Source organism: Orycteropus afer, unplaced genomic scaffold (genome assembly GCF_000298275.1).
Source record: "Orycteropus afer afer isolate SDZICR_OR568_19922 unplaced genomic scaffold, OryAfe1.0 scaffold00103, whole genome shotgun sequence".
NCBI classification, from domain to species: Eukaryota; Metazoa; Chordata; class Mammalia; order Tubulidentata; family Orycteropodidae; genus Orycteropus; species Orycteropus afer.
The window spans coordinates 1724573-1745338 of NW_006921690.1; the positions used below are offsets into that span (position 1 = coordinate 1724573).

General features: G+C 42.8%; 1 protein-coding gene across 1 annotated transcript in view; it reads right to left on the reverse strand.

Moving 5' to 3' along the window:
• LDLRAD3 (low density lipoprotein receptor class A domain containing 3) overlaps positions 1–20766 on the reverse strand; it is a 245057-nt gene that overhangs the window by 168404 nt on the left and 55887 nt on the right. The window contains exon 3 of the mRNA XM_042781309.1: positions 20442–20567. Within this exon, the coding sequence (XP_042637243.1) occupies positions 20442–20567 (126 nt within the window). The remainder of the gene's footprint in view (positions 1–20441; positions 20568–20766) is intronic.

Here is a 20766-nt window from a genome sequence, read left to right on the forward strand (position 1 = left end):
TGGCCACCAGCTTCCACAGGACCTCTCCTGGGTCATGACTACACAGCCAAGGAATCAGTAACAATCAACTGACTCAAGTTGACAGTCTTGAGGAGATGCACTGACTGACTTCTCCAAGATGGGTGCGTAGCAAGCTCACGTGAACACCGTGGTGAGGAAGGCTGTGCTGGATCAGCCTTGCTGACGCTGATGCTATGTGCTTGCTTTTTCTTCTGCCTTAGACCCTTTCAACCTCACAAATATTCCGAAGGAAAAAAACCATATATGTGTGTATATAAATATACATGTATAAGTGTATATTCATCTGTCTACTTTGACAAGATTAACTAAAATGAACTGTACCTTAAAACACAGCTCAGATTTTTAAAAATCTAGACAATATAAACCAAGTCACAGGCTGGTTTTAATGCATATCACCAAGAAAGTACTAGTAGCCACAATATATAAAGAAGGCCCACAAATCCAAAGGAAAAAGACAAAGAACTTGGGCAACAGATATGGTCAGGCAATTCACATAACAGGAATAGCAAATAGTCAATAAATACTGGGAAAATACTTTAATTCCACAGGCAATGAAGTACCACACAACAAGCATCAGGCTCAACAAACTTAAAGTAATAAAACACCAAGTTGTTGACAAGGATGTGGAAAGGAAGTGTCAAGAACTCCTAGTGGGAGTAAAGCTGGTAAATCCACCTTGGATCAATGCAGTAATATCTAGTAAGGTTTAAGGTTGCATATAGCCTAACATCCAGCAATTTTGCTTCCAGAGATACACTCCACCAAACCACTGCCATCAAGTCAATTCCAACTCATGGCGACCCTAAAGGACAGAGTAGAACTGCCCCACAGGGTTTTCCAAAGTTCTTTATGGAAGCAGACTGCCTGATCTTTCTCCTGTGGAGCAGCTGGTGGATTTGAACTGCCAACCTGTTGGTTAGCAGCCAAATGCTTTAACCGTACTCTGGAGACCAAAAAACAGTTGCTGTCAAGTCAGTTCCAACTTGACTCATGGAGAATCCATGTGCATCAGAGTGGAACTGGTTTTCAATGGCTGATTTTTTGGGGAGTATATCACCAGGCCTTTCTTCCAAGGAGACTCTAACCTTCAACCTGTCAGTTAGCAGCTCAGCTCTTAACCATTTACTCCCCAAGGGACTGAATACTCTAGAGAGGATCTCGAAAAATTGTACAAGGAAACATGTGCAAAATTGATTATTGAAACACAGGTTGTTAAAAAAAAATTAGAAACCACCTCAAAGTCCACCCATAGGAATACAGATACAACGTATTGTATTGCTGGATTCCCTGAGTGGTGTAAATGGTTAACACTTGGCAGCTAACCTGAAGGTTGGTGGTTTGATTCCATGCAGAGGCACTTCAGGAGAATGATCTGGTAATCCAGACAGCCACTGAAAACTCAATGGAGCACAGTTCTCCTCTGACACGTGTGGTCACTAGGAGTTAGAGTTAATCCGAAACCTAACAGTAACCAGGTTTTTAATTTTGGGGTTTTTACAGTGGGACACTCTATGTTGTTATTGTTGTTAGGTGCCATCACGTTGGCTCCAACTCACAGCAACCCTATGTACAGCAGAATGAAACACTGCCCGATCCTGCGCCAGCCTCACAATCCCTGTTACACGTGAGCCCATCGTTGCAGCCACTGTGTCGATCCATCTCGTTGAGGGCCTTCCCCTTTTTCACTGACTCTGTATTTTACCAAGCATGATATCCTTCTCCAGGGAATGGTCCCTTCTGATAACGTGGCCAAAGTATGTAAGACTCCTGGCCACTCTCACTTCTACAGAACATTCTGACTGTACTTCCTCTAAGACAGATTTGCAGGGGCAGGGGCAAATTTTCTGTAAAGAGCCAGATGGTATTTCAGGCTTTGCTAGCCATTCTACCTCCATCTCTGTTACAGCTGCTCAATTCCACTTTATGCAAAGCAGCCATAAATAATAGGTAAAAAAGGGCATGGCTATATGCCAATAAAACTTTATTTACAGAAACAAATGATGGGTCAAATGAGGGCCATGGGTGAAAGTTTGCTAACCCCCACTCTACAGCTCATTGGTCCAGTTGTGAGGATTTTTGTTTTCTTTATGTTGAGATGTAATCCATACTGCTGACTGTATTCTTCAACCTTCATCAGTAGGTGCCTTAAGTCATCCTCACTTTCAGCAAGCAAAGTTGTATCGTCTGCATATCTCAGGTTGTTAATGATTCTTCCTCCAATCCTGATACCACGTTTTTCTTCATATAGTCCAGCTTCTCGGATTATTTGCTCAGCATATAGATTAAATAAGTGTGGAGAAAGAATTCAACCATGACGCACTCCCTTCTTGATTTTAAACCATGTAGTGTCCCCTTGTTCTGTTCGAACGACAGCCTCCTGGTCAAGGTACAGATTCCTCATGAGTACAATCAAGTGCTCAGGAATTCCCATTCTTCTCAATGTTATCCATAATTTGTCATGATCCACACAATCAAATGCCTTTGCATAGTCAATAAAACACAAGTAAACATCTTTCTGGTATTCTTTGCCTTGAGCCAAGATCCATCTGACAACAGCTATGATATCCCTTGTTTCACGTCTTCTTCTGAATCCGGCTTGAACCTCTGGAAGTTCTCTATCAATATACTGCTGCAAACGTTTCTGAATTATCTTCAGTAATATCTTACTTGCATGTGATATTAATGATATTGTTCTATAATTTCTACATTCTGTGGGATCACCTTTCTTTGGAATGGGCACAAATATGGATCTCTTCCAGTCAGTCTCACAATAAATGGAGAGAAGATTGAGGTTGTCAAGGAATTCACGTTGCTTGGTTCTACAATCGATGCCAACGGAAGCAGCAGTCAGGACATTAGACGACGTGTAGCATTGGGGACGTCAACTGCGAAGGAACTGTTTCAAGTGCTGAGGAGCAAGGATATCTCCTTGAGGACTAAGGTGCGCCTGACACAAGCCATGATATTTCCAATCGCCTGGTATGCATGTGAGAGCTGGACAATGAATAAGGAAGACCGAAGAAGAGTTGATGCTTTTGAGTTGTGGTGCTGGCAGAGAATGCTGAAAGTACCGTGGACTGCTAAAAGAACTAACAGATCTGTCCTGGAGGAAGTGCAGCCAGAATGCTCCTTGGAAGCAAGAATGGCCAGACTTCGTCTCACCTATTTTGGTCATGTTGTAAGAAGGGACCATTCCCTGGAGAAGGATGTCATGCTTAGTAGGGTGGAGGGTCGACGAAAGAGGGGGAGGCCTTCAGGGAGATGGATTGATAAGTGGCTGCGATGATGGGCTCGAGTATAGCATGGATTGTGGGGCTGGTGCGGGATCAGGCAGTGTTTCGTTCTGCTGTGCATGGGGTCGCTATGAGTCGGAAATGACTCGACGGCACTTAACAACAACAACAACTCTACAGCAGTGAAAAATGAATAAACTACAGTTAAGGTGGGTAGATCTCATAAATATAATACTGAATGAGAAAATAAAGTTAAAGAATATGTAGAGTGCTATATCATTTTATCATTTATATAGAAGTTTAAAACTATGTGAATGCATGCTACATATTATTGATAGATATAAAAATACATACTGAAAGAATAAAACAACATAGTTGTTTTATTCTTTCAGTGAACACCAACAAATTCACGGTGATGAACGTCCTGGGAGAGAAGGGCGAAGGTAGGATCCGAGAGATTTAATTATGTTGTTGTTATTAGGTGCCATCGAGTCATTTCTGACTCATAGCGACCCCATGCACAGCAGAATGAAACACTGCCCAATCCCGCACCAGCTCCATGATCCCTGCTATACTTGAGCCCATCATTGCAGCCACTGTGTCAATCCATCTCGTTGAAGGCCTTCCCCTCTTTCGTCGAACCTCCACCCTACCAAGCATGACATGACATACATATATTTGTATATAATTTAGACTTCTAACTAAATTTAGTAACATATTATTATTATTTCCAAAATCTGAAGCAAACAAGGCAACCTGGTAAATATTTGTTAAAACGGGGACTGAGAACATGGATGTTCGTTTTATGTCACTTTTTCTTTTCATTGTGTTTGAAAGAGTTCGCTAAAAATTTTTTAGAGTCCGTTATTGTGTGCTGCGTTCTGTCAATTCCAACTCAGAGACTCTATATGAGAGAGTTCTACTAATGTCTCCTAGTTCTCATAGGGTTTCCTAGGCTGCCACCTTTAAGGAAGCAGACTGCCACATCTTTCCCCCATTGAGCCACTGGTGGGTGTGAACTGCAGACTTGAGGTTAGTAGTTGAGCGCTTAACCACTGTGCCACTAGGGCTCCTTTTTAAATCTAATTTGGCAGAAACTTTTCAGTGGTGACTCACTTTCTTTTTCCTTTACCCTTTCAACATAGAATTCTCTCTGGCCCACAAACACCTGTTACAGTATTTTTCACACTTAAGTACACAGTTGCTGATAAGGTTATCAATTTGTAAGCCACCAAACTTGGGAAGCCCCTGTGAATACCTCCTCATAAAACACAGTGTCCTCTCCTCCCCCAGTGCACAGCAGAGAAACAGAAACAGAAGATGTTAGGGTAATACACCTCCATATCAGCAGCAAGCCAGGAAAAACGCTTCAGAACCATTAAAACACATGTCAGACTGTTCAAGCCCTTCCAACACCAGAAGCTTCAGCAAACATTCACCTCCCTCAGGGTCTATTGATTCCCCATTTATGTAAATTTCAACAAGCTTTGTATTCCAGTTCCCAAGGACACAGCAAATTAGAACTCAGAAGGTAGAGAGGGCTCTGCTCGCCACCCTGCAGACAAACTGGCAGCAAGAAATAAAAGCTGACAGCTATGGGAAGAGACTGACTCAAATCACTGCCGTCCAGTCGTTTCTGACTCACAACCACCCCTCCTTGGGTTTCCGAGGTGGTATCACTATGGAAGTCGATTGCCCAACCTTCCTTCTGAGGAGTGGCGGGTGGGTTTGAACCGCCAGTCTTCTGGTTAGCAGTCAAATGCCTTAGGCACTACGCCACCAGAGCTCCTTGAAGAGACAGAAAGGCCATTTAAAAAAAAAAAAAAAAAAACCTACCTTAAGATTTCTAAAAGCATAGCCACCAGGGAGAATTTAAAAAGAGACTAGAAAGTTCCAAAAAGCCCACAACACTGTATGATATAATCCAATCTAAAAATGAGTGTTCCTAACAATGACCCTGAGCTGCCAACAAGAACGCTGAACACTGATTCACTCACGAGGCAATACATCTCAGAGATTCCTGGCAAGAACGGTTCTCAAAGGCATCAATTCTCAGTTATCAGGCGGGCTGCTCACTTAACAATGGCTTATCTCCCCGCAAAGACCCGGGCAGCAAAAGCTGTCCCTCTACATTTCTTCCCGGACCTCTGCCAGATATTCTCTGGATTCAGTCAAATTCTGCATCAAGCAAGCATGGCACTATAGTGGACCAAAACGGTAGGCTCTGGTGGTCAGGGGTCAAGTGTTAAGGGGTTTATGTCATCCCCGAGAGTCTAGCCCAAGACTCTGCTAACAAGAAATGCTCAAAGAAGAGCTCCTAAACCAGTCAGAAGTACTCGTCATGATATCATTTCTTAGTATCTTTTAGAACTTTGTTGTTAGTTGCCCTCCAATCAGCTCCGACTCATGAGGACCTTATGTATAACTTAATGAAAGATACTACTGCCAGGTCCCTGTCATCTTCATGACTGTTGGCATGTTTGAGTCCTCTGTTGCAGTCACTGTGTATTTTGAGTGCATTCCAACCTAAAGGGCCCATCTTCCAGCACTTGTTGTTGTTGTTATGTGCCACAGAGTCAGACCTGACTCACAGAGACCCCTCCTTGGGTTTCTGAGGCAGTATCATGACGGAAGTAGATTGCCCCATCTTCCTCCCGAGGAGTGGCTAGTGGGTTTGAACTGCCAGCCTTCTATACTGGGCAATATTATGTTACGATCCATACACAGAGTTTTCATTGGCTAATTTTTGGAAGCAGACCACCAGGCCTTTCTTCCTAGTCTGCCTTAGTCTGGAAACCCTGTTGAAAGCTGCCCACCACAGGCGACTGTGCTAGTATCTGAAATGCAGGGGCTTACCTTCCAGCACCATACAGCAACATGCTAGCCAGAACAGTATGACAAACTGACAGACAGGTTGTAGATTAGCAACGTGCTCCAAGGATGTATTCTTTGTCCTTGCTAAGGCTTAACAGTACTTGAAGAATTGATTTTTTTTACTCAATTAACTAGGGAAGTTAACATTGTATTTCACAATATTTATATCAACAGGGAAAGAAAAAACTGTACGCAGTTAACTTCAAAAACTCAACCATAGGCTCGAAAGCCCCCTGGTTACTATTACAAGAAACCCAGGGTTCTAAGAATCTGGTTTCCAACCCACAGTAGCCAGGAAAGAGAACTTATCTCCCCCTGCCAGACAGAGAGAGGAATGAGTTAGGGTAACCACATAGTGGTTAAGTATGCTGGTGGCACTGATTTCAACCACATCTAAAGCAAAGGACCAAAGGGTCACTGTGGTCAACCAATAGCCAACAGGCCAGCTTCAACACAGGAAATGAAGCCATCTGTCTCCAGAAGCACTGACAAGATATCCCCTTTAATTCATTCAAAGTCTGTGAAGTCAGCTCCTTTTCCACCTCTAAGGATTCTTGACAAAACATATTAATGAGAAACTCCTCATCACCAGCCCCCACAGCTCCCGTCTGCTTCTCCCTGCCACGGCGGTTACCACTCACTTTCTTGCCACTGAAATCCTAACCTCATGGCCTACTTGTCTTCCCAGCCCAGTTTTCCTGGAAACCAGGCAACTGGGGAAGATGGTGCTGCACCAAGACATTGTCTGTTCCTAGACGGAGGGCATCCGGGACACTAAGCACGCTCTCCCTGCAAAGAATCCCTCTCCTTAAGGAGCACTGCTCCCTTTGTGGTTTGGAAAATGCTCACAGCCCTGACCTTTGCAGAGATAAGGCAGCTTTTCTGAGCTAGCTGCAAGTTGTTGGCTTTCTTTCAGAGTGCATTCAACCAAGGCAATGAGGTCCTGGCTTCCTTTCTCACTTTGGTCCACTGAGACAGACTATAGCTATAAAAAAAACTTAGCATAGCGCTTATGAAAATACCTGGGAAGGGAGGGAAGAGGGTTGGTATCCCATCTTTGCCACTTAGTAACCTGGGGAAACTATTTAACATCTCTATGTCTCCATTTTCTTATCTATAAAAACAAAAAACTAAACTCACTGCCTCAGAGTCGGATCCGATTCATAACAACCCTCATTGGGTTTCCAAGGCTGTATCACTATGGAAGCAGATTGTCCAATCTTCCTTCCGAGTAGTGGCTGGTGGGTTTGAACTGCCAGCCTTCTGGTTAGCAGTCAAATGCCTTAGGAACTATGCCACCAAAAGAAGGTAATAATATCACCTACTGTTTTGGTTACTTTGTGCTGCTCAACAGAAAATAAATACCATTGGTGGTTAGCTTTAACAAACAGGAGTTTATTCTCCTACAGTTTAGGAGGCTAGAAGTCCAAATTCAAAGTGCCAGCTCTAGGGGCTGGGTTAAAGCCCTCCGACCTTGGGCTTCAGCTCTGCCTCTTGCTCTCGGCCCACTGAAGATGGAGGCTTCTCTTAGGTCAGGCAGCTGCTAGCTGCTAAGGCTGACAAACCCAAAGTTGACAAGTAAAATGGCACAGTCCCCAAATTATCAAACAACACAGCAGGCCACTGATTCAAGTCCAGAAACAGTCCTAAGATCAGCAGACAACATGGCAGGCTGCTGAATGAAGGCTTGACTACATGCAGGGTCCAAGCATGCCAAAAAGCTCAGAGACCTTCTTCAAAGCTGCTTATATACTGGAAGCAGACCATACCCCTAAGGCAGCTACCTAGCTGCTCCAGTAGATTCCACCATGGAGTTGATTACGTCTCATCATGGGGAATAACCACATCCAGCTGCCCAGCCACTCAAAACCAGACCCAGCCAAGTTAAAACACAACTTAACTACCACTCCTACCTAAAATGAAATCACATGTGTAAAACATAGCAACATGTCATACACATAGTAAGTGCTCACTAAGTTATCAGCCAAGTGGTGTCTTATACCCTGAACAGTTCACAAACCTCCCAGTCTCTCCTGGGCTCTTGGCCTGAAATGGCAACTTGGACTAAGAAACAGCTTTTGAATCATACCCGTCTTCCCAGATCCTTCTCCTCCAACAACCCCCACTGATGAGCCCAGAGGGAAATCATCTCTCCCATCACTGATTTCCGTGGCACTCAATGTCAACCCCATGCTATAATTATTTCTGCATGGGTGAGTATTTCTGTCTACCTTGCTTGAATATAATCTCTACAATGGATGCCAACGTCTGTGTCTGACTCATCTCTCAATCCCTAGCAGCTTTTAGCATGCTGTCTGGCACTGAGAGTGCAGGAAGAGGGTAAGAATGTGACAGAAGGCAGAAGCTTGGGTTAATGGGAACAATGGAAGACCTAAATACACCTTCTTGGATCAAGACACCCATATGCTAAGAAAATATCCTAACTGTCCCGGGCTGGTTGCCTGTCTTCCTTGCTTAACCTTTTGTTTGAGTAGTTACTTGATTTATTCATTCAAACATGTATGAATTATTGCCTTTAAATAAAACATTCTATGAGGCATTGGAGCGAAAATAAAACCCAATTCCTGCTCTAAAGAGCTTGTATTCTACTGGGATATACAGACAAGTTAATACCCAATTATGATGCTGTGTGATAAGCATATGCCAAGTCTAAGTCAAATACATCTCAACATAAAATGATAATCCTCACACCTGGACCAATAAGCACCATTATAATAAATGGAGAAAAGATTGAAGTTGTCAAGGATTTCACATTACTATTATTTCATATTATTCAATCAACACCAGCAGAAGCAGCAGTCAGGAAATCAGACATCGTATTTGCACTGGGCAGATCTGCTGCAAAAGATCTCTTTAAAGTGCTAAAAAGCAAAGATGTCTCTTTGAAGACGAAGGTGTGCCTAACCCAAGCCATGTACTTTCAGTTGCCTCATATGCATGTGAAAGCTGGACAATGAATAAGGAGACTGAAGAAGAGCTCAGAACGCTCCTTGGAAAGGAGAATGGCCAGACTTTGTCTCACCTACTTTGATTATGTTGTCAGAAGGGAACATTCCTTGGAAAAGGATATCAACCTTGGTAAAGTGGAGGGTCAGTGAAACAGGGGAAGACCCTCAATGAGAGGGAATGACACAGTGGCTACAACAATGAGTTCAGGTATAGCAAGCACTGTGAGGATGGTGCAGGACCAGGCAGTGTTTCATTCTGTTGTACATAGGGTTGCTATGAGTCAGCCAACTGGACAGCACCTAACAACAATTACAAGCCAAATATCATTAGGCATTGGGAATACAGTTGTGAACCACACAACAACACCACCTCCTGATCATCACAATGGATCAGGGAATAAAGAAAATTAAAAAAAAAAAAGTGGTGGTGCAGTGCAGAGAATTACTTAGCATGGCTCTTCTAACCATGGTGTTTGTGGCACCCACCAGATGACTGGGTGGAATTATGTAACTGTAATGTGCTTTGTGGCCCACCAAGGGGATTGGATAGCTCGTTAGTAATGTAAGTAAGATACATGGCCCTCTTGGGGGGGGGGGGTAAAAAAAAAAACAAACTCACTGCTGTCGAGTCGATTCGACTCATAGCGACCCCTCCTTGGGTTTCCGAGGCGCATGGAAATAACCCTAATGTGGAGATTGGTCAGTTCTGTCATTCCATTAGGCTTAAAATGAGCCCTCCTAGAGCCAGAATAGGGGATCACACTGCCATCCAGAAAGAGAAGCACTGCAAATGGAGCGAGCCCTTGGACCCGAGATCCCTGTGCTGAGACAACAGCAGAGAGCTTGGCAGAGAGCTCTGCAGAGAGACGGCAACAGCAGAACGATGAGACTAGCAAAAGACAGAAGAACAGGCTTGCCAGACCTCGGAGCAAGAAAGCTGACTTTGGGACTGCTGGCAGAATGGGGTGTACCTAGGTGCCCCTATTGGCAGAACTAAAAGAGTTTTGTAACACTTGCCTGAACAAGGCAAAGGAGAGGCCAACAGACTGAGGGCCAAAGAGAGTGTTGCCTTTGAGCCTGGACAAGGGGAGGCTGTCCTGATCAAAGAACTGTATCCTGAGCATTCCTAAACTTGAATTGTAATCTGATACTTCCCTACCAAAAAAAAAAAAATCCAAATTCAATGCCACCAAGTCATTTCTGACTCATAACAACCCCCTTTGGGTTTCCGAGATGGTAAATGTTTACGGAAGTAGAGTGCCCAGTCTTCATTCCGCAGAGTGGCTAGTGGGTTTGAACCAACAACCTTTTAGTTAGCAGTCAAATGCCTTAGGTTCTATGCTACCACAGCTCCTTAGTAAACCCCATAATTGTGACTGTCTATGAATTCTGTGTGGCCACTGCAATGAACCCAGCAGAGAAGCAGCAAGTGCCATGGGAGGGACAGTTGGTGTCAGAGTTGGTACAAAGGTTGGAAGGAGGCGGCATGTCTGGCCTCATAAGAACAAGCGTTGGGTTGATGTTGCTGATGGTGATTCTGTCCCTTCTTTGTGAGGTTATAGGAGGTCAGAGGATGTTGTCCCTATGTCCTTTTCACAGTGGTAAGAGTTAAGAAGAATAAAGTAAGGGAAAAAAACAGAGAGAGGGGAGTGGGGAGAAGAGCAGTAACGTTTTATATGGTGAACCAGACAGGCCTCTCTTATTCAGTGGAACATGTTTGGGAAAGGCCCAGGATGGTATGGAAACCACAGGAGAATGACCCAGCCCATCCTTGGCAAACTGAGGGCATCTCCCTAAGACAGGAGGTCAGACTTACAGAGACCTCGACGACACAGCGCTGGAGCTGCAGTAAGGAAAGTTCTCCCCTGTGACTCCCAGCTCACGCAGTCCATGAAAGATAGGGCATAGCCCCTGTGGCTACACTGAAAGGCTGGCTGAAGTGGGAGGAGGAAATGTAGAACCAAAGCAGGGCGGGCATGAACAGTGTTACAGAAATATCCCAGCACTAGGGGCTCTGGGAAGGAGAAACGCCAAGAAGGTGCTATACAGCTCAGGTATGCACAGGCCTGCAGGCGAGAATTTGTCAATGGTGCAAGAGACAAAGTACAAGACACAGTGGTTTTTCTGGGCACAGCTATGCTGATACACCGAAAGCAGTAGCGGAAGATACTCAGTGTTCTGGTTACCTAGTGCTGCTCTGACAAGAATATATCACAAATGGGATGGCCTTAACCATCAGGAGTTCTTTCTTACAATTTGCAGGCTTTAAGTCCAAGTTCAAAGTGCCAAGCTCTAGGGGCTGGGTGAAAACCCCTCAGCCTCGGGCTTCAGCTCTGCCTCCTGCTCCCAGCCCACTGGAGCTAGACAGTGCTGGCTTTTCTTCACTCAGACAGCTGCTGGCTGCTGAGGCTGCCAAGCCCAAGGTTGACAGGTAAAAAGGCCCAGTCCTGATGTTACCAAACCATGTTGTTGTTGTTATGTGCCGTCGAGTCGGCCCCGACTCATAGCGACCCCTCCTTGGGTTTCCGAGGCAGTTATCACTACGGAAGTAGGATTGCCCAACCTTCCTTCCGAGGAGTGGCTGGTGGGTTTGAACCGCCAGCCGTCTGGTTAGCAGGCAAGTGTCTTAGCCACTATGCTACCAGAGCTCCCACCAAACCATATGGCAAGTCATTAATTCAAGTCCATTGTATGTCCCAGAGTCGGCAGAGCATGGCAGGCTGCTGAACAATGACACGGCTACATACAGGGTCCAAGTGCGCCATAAGCTCACTACCATTCTGCTTATATACAGGAAGCAGACCATATTCCCTAAGGCAGCTACTCAGCTGCTCACAGTAGATTCCACCATGGAGTTGGTTATCAGTCTCATCATGTGGAATACTACACATCCAGCTTCCCAGCCACTCAACCAGGCCCAGCCAAGCTGACACACAGACTGAACTACCACACTCAGCATGAATCAAATTTCTGTGGTAGTTGCTCAGAGCTCTGCCATCTGAGAGCTTCCTCAGATGGCAGAGGAATTCCTCATTGAATGAGGACAGAGCAAAAGCTGTGCAGTGTTTCACCTTCAGCCCAGAGGAGAAAGGAGTATCATAGGGCAAAACTTCAGCCAGGCAACATTCTAAAAAGATAGACTGGTTCTTATTTATCCTCACTCCTAAGTGCAAGATGCATGCACAAGTTGGGAAAACACACTTCTGGAGTGCCAAAGTCTTTTACAGTATGACTCTCCTGTCACCCATTCAAGTTACTATCATCTGACAGAACCACAACTTTATTATCTATTTATCTTTACCTTTTTATTATTTCAAGGATGTATAAAAATAGGTTTAATGAAAAAATAGGTATAGTAAACACTGCCACCTGGCTTTAATAATTACTGACTCTTTAACAATTGTGTTCCAACTATACCTCTCTCAACCACCTTGCAGTGTAGTAAATTACACAGTGTGACTTTTCTAGCCATAAGTCTTTGTAAACTCTGTGGTGGAATTTGCCAGCAGCAACTGAGTAGCTCCTGATTGTTAAAGTTATTCACTTGGGGTATTTCTGTTGCATGTAGCACCAAGTCATTTTCTGGGAAGTTCACTCTCTCTCAGAGAATTCTGATGCTGGTTAGTTTGACCACTCAGCCAGGCTCAAAAGGAGCCCTCTGAGAGGCAGAAGGAGTCTCTGTGACTGTTGGCTGAGAAAGATGTGCTGCTGAGAGAAACGTGCTCCTGAGAGATGAAGAGACACGTGCTGCTGAGAGGGAGACTGTTGGCTGAGAGTGACTGAGTGCTGTTCCTGAACTTGAATTGTAGCCTGGTGCTTCCCTAATAAACCCTATGATCTATGACTTCTGTGTGGCCACTGCAGCAAATTATTGAACCCAGCAGAGAGGTGGTGAGTGCTGTGGGAGGAACTGCTGGTGTCAGGGTTTTGAAAGGGCTGGAGGGAGGCAGCATGTCTGGCCTCACAGGAATAGGCCTTGGGCTACTGATGGTGATTCTGTCTTTCTCTTGTGTGGTTAGAAGAGGTCAGAAGATGCAGCCTCCTTGCCCCTTTGGCATACCTCCTCTTCTAACCAAAGTGGTCTGAAGCACATTCCAGATGTCATGTCATTTCATCCCTACATATTTCAGTAGAAAAGGAGCCCTGGTGGCACAATGCTTAAGTACATAGCTGTTAACCAAAAGGGCAGTGTTTCAGAACCTACCAACTGCTCACAGGAGGAAAGATCTGGCGCTCTGCTCCCATAAAGATTGCTGCTATTGTTGTTAGGTGCTATTGAGTTTCTTCCAACTTATGGTGACACTGTGTATAACAGAAAGAAATGCTACCCGGTCCTGCACTATCGTGACAATTGTTGATATATTTGAGTCCCCTGTTGTAACCACTGTGTCAATCCACTTCATTGAGAGGCTTCCTCTTTTTCACTGACCTTCTACTTCATCAAGCATGATGTCCTTCTCTAGGGGCTGGTTCCTGCTGGTAACATGTTAAAAAAACTCGAGATGGAATCCTGCCATCCTCACTTCTAAGGAGCACTCTGGGTATACTTCTTCCAAGACAGATGGGTTTCTTCTTCTAGCAGTCCACAGTATACTCAACATTCTTCTACAACACCATAATTCAAGCCATCACTTTTTCTTTGGTCTTTCTTATTCATTGTCTAGCTTTCACATGTGTATAAGGCTACTGAAAATACCATGGCTTGGGTTAGGCATACCTTAGTCTTCAAAGTGACATCTTTGCTTTTGAACACTTTAAAGAAGTTTTTAGCAGCAGATTTGCCCAATGTAATATGCTGTTTGATTTCCTGACTGCTGCTTCTGTGGGCGTTGATGTGGATCCAAGTAAAATGAAATTCCTGACAACTTCATGTTGCTGATGGTGATTCTGTCCATTTTCTCCATTTATCATGATGTTGTTTATTGGTCCAGTTGTGAGGATTTTTATTATTTTATGTTGAGGCATAATCCATTCTTTTCATCAGTAAGTGCTTCTAGTCATCTTCATTTTCTGGAAGCAAAGCTGTGTCATCTGCATATCAAAGGTTGTTAATGTGTCTTCCTCCAATCCTGATGCTGTGTTCTTCTTCATATAATCCGATTTCTGGAATTATTTGCTCAGCATACAGGTGGAGCAAGTATAGTGAAAATAAAGCCTTAATATCATCAAATATCCAATCATAATTCAAATTTTCTTCATTATTGCAGAATTTTTTTAACAGCTGGTTTGTATTTATCAAGATTCAAATAAGGTCCACATATTGCAGTTAGCTGATTTACCTCTTAGTGTCTTCAAGGGGTGATTTAGCATGTCCCTCTGTCCCTGAATTTCCTGTAATGTGATGGTTAGATTCAGTGGCTTAATCAGACTCACGCTGGATGTTTTTAAGAGAAAAATATCTCATATAATGGTGATGTTTGTTTCTGCTGCATCATATCAGAAGGCAAATAATGTCTGGCTGTGTCTCTTGTGATGTTAAGAGTGGGATGGGGGGGCGTTGATTGCAGGTCAAGCACACCACCTGTCTCTCCTACTGTATATAGTATAAAAACTGGACATGGTACATGCACCAGCTATTTTCATGTTCTGAAAAATATATCTGCCATACAAGGCCAAGTGGGGAAGGAGACTAAAATTCTAACTATCATCAAAATGGTGGTGATTTTCCTTTTTACCACCCTCTAAGTGTCAGGGAAGGAGTGCCAGTGGCACAGTGGTTAAAGCATTTGGTTACTAACCAAAAGGTCATCAGTTTAAACCCACCAGCCACTCTGCTGGACAAAGATGAGGCAGTCTGTTTTCCTAAAGATTTACAGCCTTGGAAATCCTATGAGGCAGTTCTACACTGTCCAATAGGGTCATTATGAGTCGGAAATGACTTGAGGGTATTGAGGTTTTTCTTTATGTTGTTGTTGTTGTTTTGGTTTGAGCCCCAAAGTACCAGAAAGTACCCAGGAGAACAAAGGAAAAGGTAGAGCTTAGGAAAGTAACCCCATAAAGTTGTTTGTGAACTCCTACGCTGATCCCCAGCTACGTAAATATGAGTGTGATTATAATGAGCATACCACAAGACTTGGAGAATTAAACTCACAGAAGAACTACTGCCCAGGTCCCACACTCAGTGCTGGGAAGGGTACACACTGGACACGTCTGAACAGCACTGCAAAGACTTTGAAAACAATTGGAGCCATAGCCCACAGAGAGCCGGTAGGAACTCGTGGCCAGGTCCCGAGAGGATCAGTTGCCTACGAAAACAAAAATATAAACATTCTACATAGGATTTAAACAAAACCCAGAGTCTCATACATAATATTCAAAATGTGTAGAAAATAATCCAATATTACCTGCCATTTGAAGAACCAGGGAAATGTCAACTCATGCTGATTGAGTTGTTGGAATCATCTGACAAAGACTTGAAAGCAGCTGTTATAAAATACTCCAGCCCACAACCACAAACACTCTCGAAACAAAGTGAAAAACATAAAATTGCTGGAAATAAGCAAGACATAAAGTAAAAGCAAAAGGACGATTTTAGAACTCTAAAACACAATAACTGAAATTTAAAAAAAAAGAACTTCACTGGACAAGATCAAAAGAAGACTGAAGATGACAGAGGAAAGAATAAGTAAGTTTGAAAATAAAGCAATAGACATTATCCAATCTGGATGACAAAATGAAAAAAGATTGATGAAAATGAACAGAGTTTCAAGAGCCTGTGAGACAATAACAAAAGGTTGAATGTTAATATCATCAGAGTCCCAGAAGCAAAGGACAAATGTTTAAAAAAGAAAATTGAAGAAATATAGTTGAAACTGTCCTAAGTGTGTCAAAAGACAAAAAACTACAGATTCAAGAACTCAGAGACCCCTAAATAGTACAAACTCAAAGATTCTCACATGCAAACATAATCTAACTGCTCAAAACTAAGACAGACAATAACAATAATCTTCAAAGCAGTAACTGACAAATGATGCATTACCTATGGGGAAACTATTTGAATGACTGCAGATTTCTCATCAGAAGCTACAGAGATCAAAAGGAAGTAGCACATATTTTCAAAGTGATGAAAGAAAAGAACTGTCAACCCCAAATTCTATGTGCAGTAAAAGTTCATTCAGGAACGAAGGTGAAATAAAGACATTTTCAGATGAAGGAAAACTAAGAGAATTTGTTACCAGCAGACCTGCTTTAAGAGACTTTTTAAAGGAAGTTCTTCAGACAGAAGGGAAATGATTCTAGAAGGAGACTTGGCATATTAAGAATGAAGGAAAAGCAACAGAAATGGGAAAAAATAAGAGACTATTCTCCCTTGGAATTCTTTAAAATGTATATGACAAATTAAAGCAAAAATTATAACATTGTCTTGTGGGGTTTTCTAATGTATATAGGGTGTAATACATAAGACAACTATAACATAAAGAGATCAATTGAGTGATAAAGTTTCTACATTGCACTTGAAATGGTACAATATTGATTCTAAGCCAACTGTGAAAAGACTGATGTGTGACTTCAGGTATTGTCAGTCTTATCCATCTGTTATAAAGCTCATCATCAAACTCTCACCTAATGGTTTCACCAGCCACTGAGGATCACTACTTATACCTATGTCTTCACTGTTTCTGTTGCTGTTAGGTGCCATTGCTCAGTTCTCACTCATGTGACCCCAAGCACAACAGATCAAAACACTGCTCAGTCGTGCAACACCCTCACATCCATTGCTATGTTTGAGCCCACTGCTGCAGCCAACGTGTCAATGAATTTTGTTAAGGGGCTTTCTGTTTCCATTGATCCTCTACTTTACCACGCATGATGTCATTCTCCAGGGACTACTCCCTTCTGATAAAATGTCCAGAGTATGTGAGATGAATTCTTGCCATCCTTGCTGCTAAGAGCATCCTGGCTGCACTTCCTTCAAGACAGATTTGTTCTTCTGTGAGTCCATACTCTTTGCCAACACAATAACTCAAAGGCATCAATTCTTCTTCAGTCTTCCTTATTCACTGTCTAGCTTTCACATGCATACAAGGCAACTGAAAATACCATGACTTGGGTCAGGTGCATCTTATTCCTCAAAGTGACATCTTTGATTTTAAACACATTAAAGAGGTCTTTTGCAGCAGATTTGCTCAATGCAATATGCTATTTTATTTCTTGACTGCTGCTTCCATGGATGCTGATTGTGGGTTGAGTAATATGAAATCCTTGACAACTTCAATCTTTTCTCCACTTATCATGATGCTGTTTATGCTTATTGGTCCAGTTGTGAGGATTTCTATTTACTTTATGTTGAAGTATATGCCATCCTGAAGGCTTACACTTTGATCTTCATCAGTAACTGCTTCATGAAGGGGCTCCAAAACTGTGATATTCTATCATTCTTCCAATAGATGGTATTCTTCTATAAAAAAGAACTTTTCCATGTCAAATATTTGATTACTCTGAAGTATAATTCTACAGAAAAAGGAGGATAAATGCTTGATTCTTTTATCTGACAGCTTTCAGAAGAATGAGTTAAAACCACGAGTTTCAAATGGTACATATGATGGAGGCTATGCTGGCTTAATGCCCACTGAAGTAAACTTGGAGTGTATATAATTCACTAATTGTAGACAATTAAAGGCAAATATCCAAACATTTAAATCATATGGGGTCTTTAGTTATGACAAGGAATACCTAGGATGACACAATCATTTAGAATGTATGTACTATAATACATCACACTTGCCTTTTATTGCCATTGGATTATTCTTTTATATGTGTGGGTGAACATATATGAATATATATATTCCCCACTTAGATTATAAGATCCTCATTGACAGTATAAGGCTGAGATCAAGTTGATACACACTTGTTAAAGGACTAAACAAAATATAAAAGAAGTATGTCCAAGGGGACATGTAACACCAAAGGAGAAATCCTAGTAAACATGGTCTTCCTCTTACTCAGTCACAGTTTTGTGTTAAGCTACTTTTTTTTTTTTAAATCACTTACCCTGTGCCAGCCACTATTCTAAGCATTTTACAGATAGTATCTCATCTAATCCTCACAACAACAGTGGGAAGCAGGTCATCAGCATCCCCCTTCAGAGACAAGGAAGCTACCTCCAAGGAGATGATGCAGCATGGCCAATTCATGCTTCATTAGCACAGAGCACAAATCTGAGTCCCAACTCTCTGACTTCAGAGTCATTTCTCTCAGCTACCCCCCTGCACTGTTAGAGAACTGCATCCATCTTCCCTGCTAAGGTGGGTTTCAGCTGGTCTACTAACCATACAACAGTGTGGCAACTATGCCATATTTCTGCCATCTGAGACCCACAATATGAAATAAAGCCACAGGAGAAGGGGCATGGGAGAGTTATAAACTCCCTGTGTCCCTACTGGGAGGGTACAGCAATCCCTGCTCCCTGGAAAGGCATAAATACACACAGACAGTGGCCCTCCTACTCAGGGACTCAAAATAGAACCAATGGGGCAAAGGAAGTCCATCCACCCAGTCACAGAAGGCATTAAAACTTACATTTGGGGGAAAATATTAGTAATGTGGGACAATGGTCACAATTAAGGGGATATCTCAGTTAGACACATTACAGAAGGTATACATATAGCAAAAGACTAGCATGAAATAGCTTGAATTTTTAACTGTGTTTATTCCAGCTTGTGGGATTATCAGCAGCAGTTTTGCTTTCTTCTTTACACTTTTCTGTATTTTATAAGGTCTTTACAAAATTAAGAGAAAAAATGTTATTAAAATACATAAGCACATTTGAGTAAGAACTGATAGATTAAATTACAGAAGTATTGTTCTTTCTTGTTAGGTGTGCTAATGATATACCTGTCATCGTTGACTCAATTCTGACTCATAGTAACCCTAGGAGACAGAGTAGAACTGCCCCATAGGGTTTCCAAGGCTATCATCTTTACAGAAGCAGACTGCTTCATCTTTCTCCCTCAGAGCGTTCAAAGTGCTGACTTTTCAGTTAGCAGCCAAGCACTTTAACCACTGTGTCACTGGAATAATGATATGTTGTTGTTGTTGTTAGGTGCTGTCGAGTCATAGTACTTGTGAAAATAAAAGTCCTTTTCAATTAGAACTGCACACTGAAGCATTTATGAATGAAATGAAATGAGGTCTGAAAAAGCTTTACAATACTCTACAAACTGAAGCAAAGAAAAAGAGGGAAAGATAAAACAAGACTGGCAACATATTGAACAGTGGTTGAAACCTGATACTGGGTACATGGAGTTCATTACACTATTCTACTTTTGTATATGTTCGAAAACATACATACATATGTAAGCACAGAAAATAAATGTGTCCATGTGTTCAGAGCTGACTACAGTCACATAGATTCAAGTATTTAGGGGGAAAGGAAAGAAGAAATAGTGACGAGAGTGACAATCACATAGCAACATGCTAGGAGAGCGGGACACTGTTAAAGGTGAGGAAGGGACACTGGAAGGTCCCTGAGGCTGCTGTGTGTGAGATCATTTGGACTCAGGACGCTAGAAAGGAAGGGACTGCAAGTGTCCAGACAAAGAGCAGTTATCCCCACACTAAGCATGCTGAGAGGCAGGATGAGGCTGAACGCATGTCAGTGGAGGTCTATGTGTGTGTGTCCACATCACGCACTGCTGTAAAACCAGTTACAGGTGAGTCGACTCTGTCAGGACCACATGTGTGTCAGAGAAGAACTGTGATCCACAGGGTTCTCAAGGACTTGGAAGCAGACCACAGGGCTTTCTTCTAAGGTACCTCTAGGTAGACTCAAACCTCCAACTCTCAGCAGTCAAGTGTGTTAATTAACTGTTTGCACCATTCCATGGAATATTATACAGCAGGTCACATGGATGGATGTAGTCCCAGTCAAGGAGGACTTTAGCTTTATAGTCTTACAGTATATGCACATTTCATATACAAACTTTTTTTTTTTTTTTAAAGAATCCAAAATAAGAAGGAAAAAGCAAACAAGTCTATAGGGCTTTGGGGTCAGATGAAGGTTTCAATGAACCTAGAATTGGCTCTCCTACTCACCTGCTGTGCAACCTGGGTGAGTTAGGTAAGTTACCTCTCTGCACTTGAGTTTCCTTACCTATTAACTGGGGATAAGAACAGCTGCATTTGATTTGCATGGCTATTATGAGGACTGAAAATAAGCCCTGGGCCCAGTAACTTCCCACTAAATCGTAGGTGAGCATTTACACATTTATACAAAGAAAGGAGTGACAGAGAAGCTTGATAAGAAAGAGAGGATGCCTGAGCCTATGGGTGTGAGAAACACTGGGATGAGAGCAGCCAACATGGCAAGAACAAGGACCCCAGGGTCTGAGCCTTCAGCACTTACTGCAGTTCTCTTCATCGCTGCCATCAGGACAGTCCTCAAACCCATTACACCGGAAACGGCCAATGATGCAGTGGATGCCACTGGCACAGGGGAAGAATGTTGGGCCGCATTTTGATTTTGCCTTGGCTGCAGGAGGAAAAACAAGACAAACAGCAAAGCCATCAGGAGACGAGGCTGTCAGCCCGGCGCATCCCCACCTCACTAACCGGAGGGTCCCAATGAGTCCTTCTTAAAATACTTTGAAATCCCACAAGGTTTCTTACCACACTCCCACCCCAAACACCCAGCCAGACTGGAAGCTGAAAGGCACCAATCCTCTAGGGAG